Here is a 12,893-nt window from a genome sequence, read left to right as displayed (position 1 = left end):
ATTTTGTTGGTCATTATTCATAATTCCCATATTAATCACTTTGTCCATAACATATATATTGAATGGAAATGCAGTTTCATGAACAACTTAATCATTCAGTCATTGCTGCTGTTTCATTTTAAATAACTATGTTGTAATGTTTTTATTGATATATTTGTTAATTTAATTAACAAATTAAATTCGTATAAATTATTTGTAAAAGATTCATACCATATCAATTTAAATAAATATCGTATTTTCTTCATTGTCACAAGGAGACATCTAATCATTTGATATCCTGGATTTTCCTGAAATTTTAGTACTCCTCTTCCACTAATGCACGGTAACACTCGGGACTAATGAGAAGTTGTTTGAGAAAACATTATTTAAATTTTTCTGTATGCATTATACATAATGTTGTTTCATAAACTACTGCTTAGGGATGTCCATAAATTACGTAAGATATTTTGGGGTGGGTGGGGGTTAAAGATTTCTTACTCGGGTAGGGGGGTTATAGATCTTGTCTTACGTAATATTCTTATTTTTTGATCTCGTTGAGTGGTGGCGTTTTGAATTTGGCGGTTTCTATTAAGAATGCTCGTTGTCTCATGTGACATGATAGAATAATAACACTAGCAGATTCATGCTCTACACATTTTTTGTCATGGGAGAAAGCCGTGTTGTGGTTTCTCTCTCTTGTTTTTTATTAGAATAAGTGCACCACTCCTATGGGTTGTATAGGCTAAACACTAAGAATACATAAACCAAAATACATGATACAAAGTAAACATGAAATTAATATTAGGTTTTTAGTGAAATCCAAAACTAATATTAGAAATTATAGTCTTTTCTTCCATATTTTTTGAACATAATTGTAAAAAGTATCAAACAGTGATTTCTGAACAAGCTTAGTGAGTGAACATGGCCACATGAAACCAAGCGTAAAACTTTCTAATTTCAGAATAAGTCTATCTTGATCGTAAATTGGACAATGATAGATCATATGGTTGACGGTGTCTAGATTTTCTGTAGAGCAAAAGCAAGGAGATGTTTCTGCACAATTATACATCGCCTGGTAGCTTCTAAAATTACCATGCTCAGTAAATAGTTGAGCAGTAGCAAATGTTAAATCTCTAAGTAGTGATGACAACCTACATTCAACACTAGGAAATTAAAGTTTTGTTATTCTACCTATTTTACTGCTCAACTACTTTTACTGATTCCACTTTTGCATAGTGTTGTCATGAATATAATTTTTAAGGCTGCTACGTGAGAGAGGGATGAGAATGTAGTCCAAATCAGTGTCCTTTGCAGCTGACTTAAGCTCAAAGTCATTTCCTAGTATGCCAGTATGGCCAGGAACAAATATAAAATTTATTTTATTTAGAATTTTAATATGGTGCTGGATATATGCGATTTTATTGCTATTGTAATTGGGATTTAATAGAGCTTTTAGGACAGACTGAGAATCACTGTAAATGTTGATAGACAGAGTTTTGTTTGGTAGTGAAGTTGCCCACTGAACAGCTTGGTAGTCAGCATCTTCTTCAGCTTGATAGATGGAGGTATGTGGGAGGTATCTGTACCTTCTAACATATTTTTGGCAAAATATGTCAGTTTGGAGGAAGATACAGATACTTGAGCCGACAAGAAGGGAGCTTTTGGACCCATCTGTGTAGATATTAATGTCTGCATGATTATCCATGGAGGAAGCAGATGACACCAAATAACCTTGTTTACAGGATGATGATCAGAGATAGTAAGGTAATTGCAATGTGGTAGCAGCCGTATGAACAGCCGTAGATAGGAGTAGAGATCATTGTTGAGCCTTGACGTTTGTAGTTCTGATTTAGTAGTTTAGAACCTTTTCCTACAATACATAGTGGCAAAGGAAGGAGCTCTGCTAGTATCAGAGAGGCATTAGTAAAAACAGTTCTGCAGCCTTTGAAATTCTGATGTCAAACTGGCTTTGAAGAGAGAGTACTTTACTTGCTACTGAATTTTTACTAGTTACATGGCCACAGCCAGAGGCCATGTAAAGTATCATTGGTTGTATTTCCCCATTATATAGAGTTTTATAAGCTTTATTATTTAGTCCCTAGGTGCACCTAGCACCTTTTATCAGCATGTAGTTTATTTTCTTGGTCTTAGCCAAGATGTAATCAATATGGCAACAGAATGTGGTTTCTCTCTATTCTCTCTTGTTTTATCATATTTTGTATGACGTTTGTTTACATGTGCACTAACTAGTTGGTCAGGCAAAGTTTTTTGTGTCTTTTGCGAAAATTAAAATTAATATAAAAATAAATATTATGATGTTCATTAATGATATTAATAATAATGTTGTTAATAATTAAAAAATAAAGTTCTTAAAATAAATTGTTCATTCGAATTCATTAAATTTTTATATATTTTTAAATTTGTTCACATAAAGTTGTTTATAAATAATAGTACATATTAATTAACTAATTAATAATTATATATTTTGGACCTAAGGATTTTAGGGTTTCATAAAAAAATATTTTTTGTTTAAAATCTTTCTATAAAATCATGCCAAAATATTACATAAGATAGGGAAGGAGAGGGGGGATCAAAGAAAATATTACGATTTCTTACACGGGTGGGTGGGGATCTAGAATGGCCGAAATCGCCCTTACATAATTTATGGACGGTCCCTTATTGGCATGAGTTATGTTATTGTGCAGTAGTGGAAGGGCTATGATAAAATGTATTAAAATTTCAGCAAAATCCAGATATCAAAACTTGGATATCCTTGTAAAATATATATTTATAACATTGTTAGCAGATGCTATAAAATAAATTACTGTATATTGGAAATTTTTATTTTTGAATTAAGTTTTCTCTTCATAGGGATGAGTGCATTTTTTCTGTTTTTGGATTGAAATATCTTGCAACTATGCAGGCTGTTTTATTTGTTTGATATTGTTGACTAGTTGTTTAGGAAACTAAATTTGTTATTTTTTTTTTTAAATAGAAGCTAATTGTCATATTTGTAACTTGCAATTATAACATTTATGACAAGTTTCTGGCAATGTTTGAATCTAGGAAAATTGATGCGAATAAGTTTGCAAGATAAACCATAATTAAAAATGAGTTATATTCAGCCAAAAAAAATCCACACAATTTTATCTTAGCAACTTCATTAACATTATTTGATAAAGATATTGATTGTGAAGTTACAAATCTATTCATTATTACTAGGAATATAGTTGGCATAAACAAAGCCTAAATGCATCTTATCTGTTCTGAAGATTTCGTATGTCTTTTGGTTACTGAAATTTCAACTATAAATTTCTTTTTACATAAGTCATTGACTCTTGAATACATTGTTACAGGTATTAACCAAGTTTTATATTCAGGAATAGATGGTTGTTTCCAAATATCATCTCTAAATTCTAGAAAAACTGTAGTTTTATTAAATTGGTTTTGGAAGAACAATCTATAAAAGACTTTATATTTACAAGATGTTCGTTACTATCAAAAACAGGCTTTGATGGTAACACATTTAATTTACATTTTTTAATACTGTGCTTAAAATGTCTTCAAGATGAGATTATAATGCCACATTGAAACGAATAGTTATTGTTTGTAGAAAAAAGCATGGAAATAGCTTCTGAACATTTTTCATGGAATTTATATTATTTTTCATACTGTTACTTAACAAAACTTAATGAAACTGAATATTTAAAACCATGGAAACAAAACACTAAAATTAAATCTCAAAATTACAATTGGTCTTAGCATTAAAGAAGTAAGATAACACAAAGTTTTGAATTATTTTTCCAAGTTAATTGGAACAAATAAATTATTGATAATATTAAAAAATCAAGATATTATATATAAAAATGTTAGTTTAATTCAAATAATAACTAAATTGAGAGAAAATATGAAATTATAAGCCATAATTTAATATCTTTTAGCAAAATCAGAATACAACTTCACAGTCAGATCAGAGAACACCTATTGAAATTGAAAGTGAAGAATCAGTGAAAGAAGAAAGAGAAGCTGAAGGGGAGACAACAGACACACCTTCTGGTCCAGAAAGTTCGATGTCGCCTACGACTCCGTCTAGCCATAAAGAGGAAATGGAAGTCGACGGACCAGAACCAACATCGATTGGGTCCAGTAATCCTCTCAAATGGACGGTAATAATTCATTTTATTCATATTTTATTTGAATATTTAAAGTTTTGGTATTGACATTAATATACATTTTAGGTGCAAGAAGTGGTAGATTTCATATACAAGCTTCCTGGTTGCGCAGACTATGCGGATGAATTCAGATCACAAGAAATAGACGGACAGGCTCTATTATTATTGAAGGAGGATCATTTGATGACGGCAATGAGTATGAAATTGGGACCAGCTTTGAAAATATGTGCTTGTATCAAATCTCTAAAACAGGGTATTGATGGAAAATGCCAACAGTAAAACAATGGTGCCTGAAATTTTGCAAAAAGATTCATTCAAAATGACATTATGATCAGAAATATAAAAATATATATATAAATGAAACATTCATCATCATGACAAACAATGTGTGATATATTATAATCATTTTGGAAATCATCTGTAAAAATATAAGCAGCTTGTGCCTACAGGCCAAAAAACAGCCGCTACTTCATAATTTGTACTTTAGAATGTGGTGCAATGTCAAAAATAGTACATTTCAAATTGGCCCCAAAGTAAGACTATGACGGCAATATGGGAGGAACTGCCAAATTTTTCTGAAGTTTTATCAGAAGAGACATGTTCATACGAATATCTATATATCATATATATAAATATATATATATATAATAACCATGCCATTTATTCTCCTTATAGTGTCTATGGTGGCCTAAAAATAAATGGCATTACCCAATAGAATTTAAAACTTAGATTGGCATAGAGTGAAATATCAGTTGCCAATATCATTAGTATATCAAATTTCATTCTAAAATTGTACATGCCTTATTTTGTGTAAAGTATACCAAGGTGTTCTTTGAATTCATGACATTTCTTCCATTAGCATGTATTCCATCATATTCATAAATCCTTCGGTGAACTATACGATATAATAAATGTGTCCGCACGTGTATATGTAAAATATTATTATTGTGAAAGTAAAAATGATCACAAATCATACTGCCATGTTGAAAAAGAAAAAATAGGAAACTAAATGGAGGATATAAAATGTTTTGTATGTGTTATATTTTTGACATTCATAACTGAACAACCAAATTTTAATTTCTTATTTCCTCCTTATCATCTAAAATAAAAGCAGCTACTCGAATAAAAGCACTGCTTTTATATTTATGTATAAGAAAGACTAAAAAACAAAACAAAAAAAACTTAAAACAATTAGAAAGTTATCCTTGTTCTATATTTTTAATCTATATTCAAAGAAATATATGGATACGAATAGTCAGTAATTACATAATTTTTAAATTAATGTTATAAGCAGAATTATTTAAATTTTTAGATTATATGCAGTTCATATATAATATGTTCTGTAATAAGTTTATTTTCTAAAAATAAAAATCAGAATATAATTTAATTAACAGAAATGAGTTTTATAATCAAATATGTTCTATTGTGGATGTTCTGATTATATGTTTTTTTCCTGTGCATCTTAATTGGAAATAAATGGTTGTGCAGTTGATAATAAATAAGTGCTGTAATTTTTGTATGTATTTTCTTATTTAAAATTTTTAATTTTTTTTTTGCCTTCAGTAAAATTAAAATTTAATTTCACTGAAGTAATTTTATTAAATAGAATTCATTGGATTAAGCTTTCAAGAAAAATGTTATTTTTATAGTTTTTGTTGCTTTATGAAAAATTACAGCCAAGCATTATAGATCATTTCTGCTGCTTTGGTAGAAAGTGGATAAGAACTTTCCTTTTATTTTCTTGTTTGTTCTTAATAAACAATTATTGTAAAATTTTTCAAGGTTATTTTAAGCTCGAAATTCATTTATGGAGTTAAACTGGAGTAGAGCCTGTAATTAGTAATAGATAAATAATCTTGTTTCTAAAACTACGTACAGTGGTGCCTCATACTTCGAATTTAATTCATTCCAGGAAGCTGAATCGTTCAAAGTCCGAATCAATTTTTTCCATTAGAAATAATGGGAAGCAAATTAATCCATACCCAAACCCTAAACAATATTCATTTTGATTAGCAAATACACATAATTTAAAATAAAAATAATACAATTAAATGCCGATACTAAATTAAAACATGAAAATAATAAATGAAATATGTATATATAGTATGATAAAATGAATATTGTATTAACTGGTGCACATCGTGGACTTCCACATCTGACGGCCGCGTTTGATATTCTTAAACATGGCCGCCAGATTTGCCACACGTATACCGCTTTTATGCTTTGCGACAAGTTCCTTTTTCATCTCAATCGTCGATATTACAACCTTCCTTTTAAGTTTTATGCTTCTACACACATCTCGGATGCTATGGTTAATATATAAAAATGATGATGGGTTGAGCAGAAAGCTTTTATACACAGTGGCGTGCCGTAACATTTGTTGATAGGGAAGCTGTGTTTCTGTAACAAGCCGACTTCCAGGGGAAATCAGTTAATTCTTTAAATGTATTTTTAGTACAGGGCTTCTTAAACTTTTTTTATTCACAACCCCATTTAAGATTGTGATTTTTTTCGCGACCCCCCCAAAAAAAATTATAAAATAAAGAAATTTGCAAAAACAATAATGGTATACTACCACAGTTCACTCTTGTGTTACAATGGAACAAAGACAACTGATTACACTCAAAAGCGACAACCCTACAGTGTTGCTGAATCGTTGTCTCGCTGCACCAGAAGTGACACAAAGCGCAACTCACGAAACCGATGACACAAAGCATAGTGTTTTCAAACTCTCACAAATTATTTTCAATATTTTGCATTAAAATCTCGCGACCCCAAGATTTTGCTAAGCGACACCAAATGGGGTCGCGAAGCAAAATCTTGGGTTTAAGAAGCCCTGTTTTAGTAGATTATTTATCTGACGTATTTAATAAATAAACAAGTTCAATATAATTACCTCTGTTATTAGATTCAATAGATTCCCTATGCCCTCTAAATGCCGATTCTTGCTTTGATAAAAACATATAACATCTCTTAATTTAAATATATCTATTTGCCGTAACTATCTCGTTATAATTTTCAATATTTATTTTGTATTATTTACTAATGTTAAATTCTATTCCGCTTCGATTTCCAAATTGCTTCAAATACGAAAGAATCGACAATTTTTCGTGTCTTTTGCCAGCTAAATTGTCAAAGCCATTCTTATTCCACACACTAATTTCATTTGAAAATACAGTAGTAGGCAAGCCAACAAAACAATTTTTGCATTTTTATGCATTTACAGAGCCATTTTATCGTGAAAATGTCGGACAAATTTTTTTATTGAAGTGTTGATATTTAACTTAGGCATAGGCCTTTCTCTTTTAATAATATTTTCGGTTAATGTTTACCTATGTAGTCCAAGATGGCCGCACAGTGGGGACCCACGTTCTAACCTAACCTAACCTATTTTAATAAATTAAGAAAATTTTCCTTTCTTCATATAATTAATTTTTTGAGTTATTTTACATCTTACATTAGTAATTTTGTTAATTTATTAGAATAGGTTAGGTTAGGTTAGAATGTGGGTACCCACTGTGCGGCCATCTTGGACTACCTAGGTAAACATTAACCATATTTTCCTTTCCATTATATGATCTCGAGCCAAAACTTTTTTAAAATAAATTTTCAATATCGCAATTACATTTTAAACCGCTAGCCACGATATAAGGGCTAAAATTAGAAATAAAATTATAAAAACTTACTTGGTGAAATAAAATGTGTGGTGGATATACCTACCTGGTACAAAACATTCTTCAATTGTATGAATATACTTTTAAAGAATATTATAATTAAATATAGCTTTGTAAAGAAACATACAGTACTGTACATAAAAATAACATAAAATCTTCTTTACTCTTTAAATCTTAACCACTTAGGTCCTGCTAGGTGTGCGGTGTGTACATACACGCGGGCTGCCAAATCCCGAGGGTGCCGATACCGGTTAACGTCAAATGCCTGTTGTCGCATCACTAGTATATCTGAAAGGACGCGACAGGGTTGTTGTAAATTTTAAACGTTTCTCACCATAGCTGTAAAAGTCTAAATATGTTAAACTTAATAGTCATTTGTTTTCTAACTAATTCGTTTTAGGACTAGGTGTCCATGGAAGTTTCCAAAATTTACAACTTTTCGGTCACTCTCGTTGAACTGGAAAAATTTGTGTTTATATTACTTCTAATATTACGAAGAAATCAGTCCCCACTGTACTCGGCTAGAGATTGGGTCGGTTAAGCTTTTAAGTAATATTCCGGCTCTTTCAGTAGGGTTTTATTTATGTCCCTAATCTCTTAATCATTTAACTACTTCTTAAATAGAAATAAGTTGAAACCGGTTACTTTGTACTCGAATATTCGTAGTCTGGAAAAAAGTGGAAAGACAAATTTTTATGACAACGGATACATAAATAGCAAATTTAAGGAAAATAAATTCTAGAGCTTTTTCTGAACCTCGCGCATCTCTCTCATTCATTAAATTTAGTTGTAAATGATCCTACAAAGTAACAGTTAATTTTTTAACATAATACAAGAATTGTACACGTTTTTTTTAGATCCCCTTAAAGATGGGGCGTACGAAATCGTAATATCACTTTAACATTGAAATCCGTAAATAATATAAGATGGGAGAACGGAATAAATATATCAAATATTTTAATGGATTTTTTTAACTTCTGTGAACTATACAGAACTATCATAAAAACATACCAGTAAATTCTTATCGGTTGGGTTAAGTTATTAATCTACTCGTGATTCACGTAATCGGGCGAAGGCGGCCAACTATCTAGCGGGCAGACGGCTAACAGCCCAGAACCGGTCCTGGATAGAATCGGAAGCGTTATACGTGTGTAGCTTCCACCCAAGGTCCTAGGCTTCCACCAGCTAAAGCGGGTGAGGTTGATGTTCTGTAAAGCGCATGCGCGAATCTGACTGTTTGGAAGCTGACAGACAATACAATGCTTCCACACTCNCTCTAAAACAGGGTATTGATGGAAAATGCCAACAGTAAAACAATGGTGCCTGAAATTTTGCAAAAAGATTCATTCAAAATGACATTATGATCAGAAATATGTATGAACAGCCGTAGATAGGAGTAGAGATCATTGTTGAGCCTTGACGTTTGTAGTTCTGATTTAGTAGTTTAGAACCTTTTCCTACAATACATAGTGGCAAAGGAAGGAGCTCTGCTAGTATCAGAGAGGCATTAGTAAAAACAGTTCTGCAGCCTTTGAAATTCTGATGTCAAACTGGCTTTGAAGAGAGAGTACTTTACTTGCTACTGAATTTTTACTAGTTACATGGCCACAGCCAGAGGCCATGTAAAGTATCATTGGTTGTATTTCCCCATTATATAGAGTTTTATAAGCTTTATTATTTAGTCCCTAGGTGCACCTAGCACCTTTTATCAGCATGTAGTTTATTTTCTTGGTCTTAGCCAAGATGTAATCAATATGGCAACAGAATGTGGTTTCTCTCTATTCTCTCTTGTTTTATCATATTTTGTATGACGTTTGTTTACATGTGCACTAACTAGTTGGTCAGGCAAAGTTTTTTGTGTCTTTTGCGAAAATTAAAATTAATATAAAAATAAATATTATGATGTTGATTAATGATATTAATAATAATGTTGTTAATAATTAAAAAATAAAGTTCTTAAAATAAATTGTTCATTCGAATTCATTAAATTTTTATATATTTTTAAATTTGTTCACATAAAGTTGTTTATAAATAATAGTACATATTAATTAACTAATTAATAATTATATATTTTGGACCTAAGGATTTTAGGGTTTCATAAAAAAATATTTTTTGTTTAAAATCTTTCTATAAAATCATGCCAAAATATTACATAAGATAGGGAAGGAGAGGGGGGATCAAAGAAAATATTACGATTTCTTACACGGGTGGGTGGGGATCTAGAATGGCCGAAATCGCCCTTACATAATTTATGGACGGTCCCTTATTGGCATGAGTTATGTTATTGTGCAGTAGTGGAAGGGCTATGATAAAATGTATTAAAATTTCAGCAAAATCCAGATATCAAAACTTGGATATCCTTGTAAAATATATATTTATAACATTGTTAGCAGATGCTATAAAATAAATTACTGTATATTGGAAATTTTTATTTTTGAATTAAGTTTTCTCTTCATAGGGATGAGTGCATTTTTTCTGTTTTTGGATTGAAATATCTTGCAACTATGCAGGCTGTTTTATTTGTTTGATATTGTTGACTAGTTGTTTAGGAAACTAAATTTGTTATTTTTTTTTTTAAATAGAAGCTAATTGTCATATTTGTAACTTGCAATTATAACATTTATGACAAGTTTCTGGCAATGTTTGAATCTAGGAAAATTGATGCGAATAAGTTTGCAAGATAAACCATAATTAAAAATGAGTTATATTCAGCCAAAAAAAATCCACACAATTTTATCTTAGCAACTTCATTAACATTATTTGATAAAGATATTGATTGTGAAGTTACAAATCTATTCATTATTACTAGGAATATAGTTGGCATAAACAAAGCCTAAATGCATCTTATCTGTTCTGAAGATTTCGTATGTCTTTTGGTTACTGAAATTTCAACTATAAATTTCTTTTTACATAAGTCATTGACTCTTGAATACATTGTTACAGGTATTAACCAAGTTTTATATTCAGGAATAGATGGTTGTTTCCAAATATCATCTCTAAATTCTAGAAAAACTGTAGTTTTATTAAATTGGTTTTGGAAGAACAATCTATAAAAGACTTTATATTTACAAGATGTTCGTTACTATCAAAAACAGGCTTTGATGGTAACACATTTAATTTACATTTTTTAATACTGTGCTTAAAATGTCTTCAAGATGAGATTATAATGCCACATTGAAACGAATAGTTATTGTTTGTAGAAAAAAGCATGGAAATAGCTTCTGAACATTTTTCATGGAATTTATATTATTTTTCATACTGTTACTTAACAAAACTTAATGAAACTGAATATTTAAAACCATGGAAACAAAACACTAAAATTAAATCTCAAAATTACAATTGGTCTTAGCATTAAAGAAGTAAGATAACACAAAGTTTTGAATTATTTTTCCAAGTTAATTGGAACAAATAAATTATTGATAATATTAAAAAATCAAGATATTATATATAAAAATGTTAGTTTAATTCAAATAATAACTAAATTGAGAGAAAATATGAAATTATAAGCCATAATTTAATATCTTTTAGCAAAATCAGAATACAACTTCACAGTCAGATCAGAGAACACCTATTGAAATTGAAAGTGAAGAATCAGTGAAAGAAGAAAGAGAAGCTGAAGGGGAGACAACAGACACACCTTCTGGTCCAGAAAGTTCGATGTCGCCTACGACTCCGTCTAGCCATAAAGAGGAAATGGAAGTCGACGGACCAGAACCAACATCGATTGGGTCCAGTAATCCTCTCAAATGGACGGTAATAATTCATTTTATTCATATTTTATTTGAATATTCAAAGTTTTGGTATTGACATTAATATACATTTTAGGTGCAAGAAGTGGTAGATTTCATATACAAGCTTCCTGGTTGCGCAGACTATGCGGATGAATTCAGATCACAAGAAATAGACGGACAGGCTCTATTATTATTGAAGGAGGATCATTTGATGACGGCAATGAGTATGAAATTGGGACCAGCTTTGAAAATATGTGCTTGTATCAAATCTCTAAAACAGGGTATTGATGGAAAATGCCAACAGTAAAACAATGGTGCCTGAAATTTTGCAAAAAGATTCATTCAAAATGACATTATGATCAGAAATATAAAAATATATATATAAATGAAACATTCATCATCATGACAAACAATGTGTGATATATTATAATCATTTTGGAAATCATCTGTAAAAATATAAGCAGCTTGTGCCTACAGGCCAAAAAACAGCCGCTACTTCATAATTTGTACTTTAGAATGTGGTGCAATGTCAAAAATAGTACATTTCAAATTGGCCCCAAAGTAAGACTATGACGGCAATATGGGAGGAACTGCCAAATTTTTCTGAAGTTTTATCAGAAGAGACATGTTCATACGAATATCTATATATCATATATATAAATATATATATATATAACAAAATGTGTGTTTGCATCACTATATCCTATTATTGCCTATCATCATAAAATGATTTCCATGCTATTGAGAAAGAATCTGCATCTCTATGATTAATACACCTTGCTTTTTACTTGTGCTTTATATATATCTAGCTTTTCAAGATCCCTGATTGTATGTTTGTTAATTGTAGGCCTAATGATGAAGCCTGGTCCCATAAAACATTAACATCATGTTGGTTGGCAAATGATGCTAGAATCATACTGTCTAGGTTCTTGTTAACTGAGTACTTGTGTTCTTTGATCCTATATGACCCTATGCTCTAAGGATTGCAAAGTAGCTCCCACATAAACTATATCAGAATCAAACTGGTGGTCTTTTATTGGTATGGAGTAAATGCCCATCAAAGAGTTTTGATTTTCTTTCTTGTTATCATCCCTTAATGACTTGTAAACTGTTGGATTACGTCGATAAGCGATGCATAGATTATTGGCATTTGCAATTTCGTGTAGCATTTTTCTTAAGAATCTATCTATATAACCCATTCAATGCATATCTGTCTGCGTAACAGTATGCCGAAAACGGGCACTAGAGGTGCCGTAGCGATGATTTTAAATTAACAATAAATTATTTTTATTTGTAATAGGAATTTATTATTTATACCACAGAATGGTATAAATAAT

The 12,893-nt window shown here is 30.6% G+C and overlaps 1 protein-coding gene across 1 annotated transcript in view; it reads left to right on the top strand.

Moving 5' to 3' along the window:
- LOC111631756 (polyhomeotic-like protein 2) overlaps positions 1–12,222 on the top strand; it is a 101,735-nt gene extending 89,513 nt beyond the window's left edge. Inside the window, exons 10-14 of the mRNA XM_023376063.1 lie at positions 3,921–4,145; positions 4,218–4,426; positions 10,284–10,347; positions 11,354–11,578; positions 11,651–12,222. Of these exons, the coding sequence (XP_023231831.1) occupies positions 3,921–4,145; positions 4,218–4,426; positions 10,284–10,347; positions 11,354–11,578; positions 11,651–11,863 (936 nt within the window). The 3' untranslated portion in view covers positions 11,864–12,222. The remainder of the gene's footprint in view (positions 1–3,920; positions 4,146–4,217; positions 4,427–10,283; positions 10,348–11,353; positions 11,579–11,650) is intronic.
- The last annotated feature ends 671 nt before the right edge of the window (positions 12,223–12,893 follow it).

Source organism: Centruroides sculpturatus, unplaced genomic scaffold (genome assembly GCF_000671375.1).
Source record: "Centruroides sculpturatus isolate CEXI.00-Female unplaced genomic scaffold, Cexi_2.0 scaffold705, whole genome shotgun sequence".
Classification (NCBI taxonomy): Eukaryota; Metazoa; Arthropoda; class Arachnida; order Scorpiones; family Buthidae; genus Centruroides; species Centruroides sculpturatus.
Note: the sequence above shows the minus strand (reverse complement) of the source record. Positions and strands in the feature narration are given on the sequence as shown.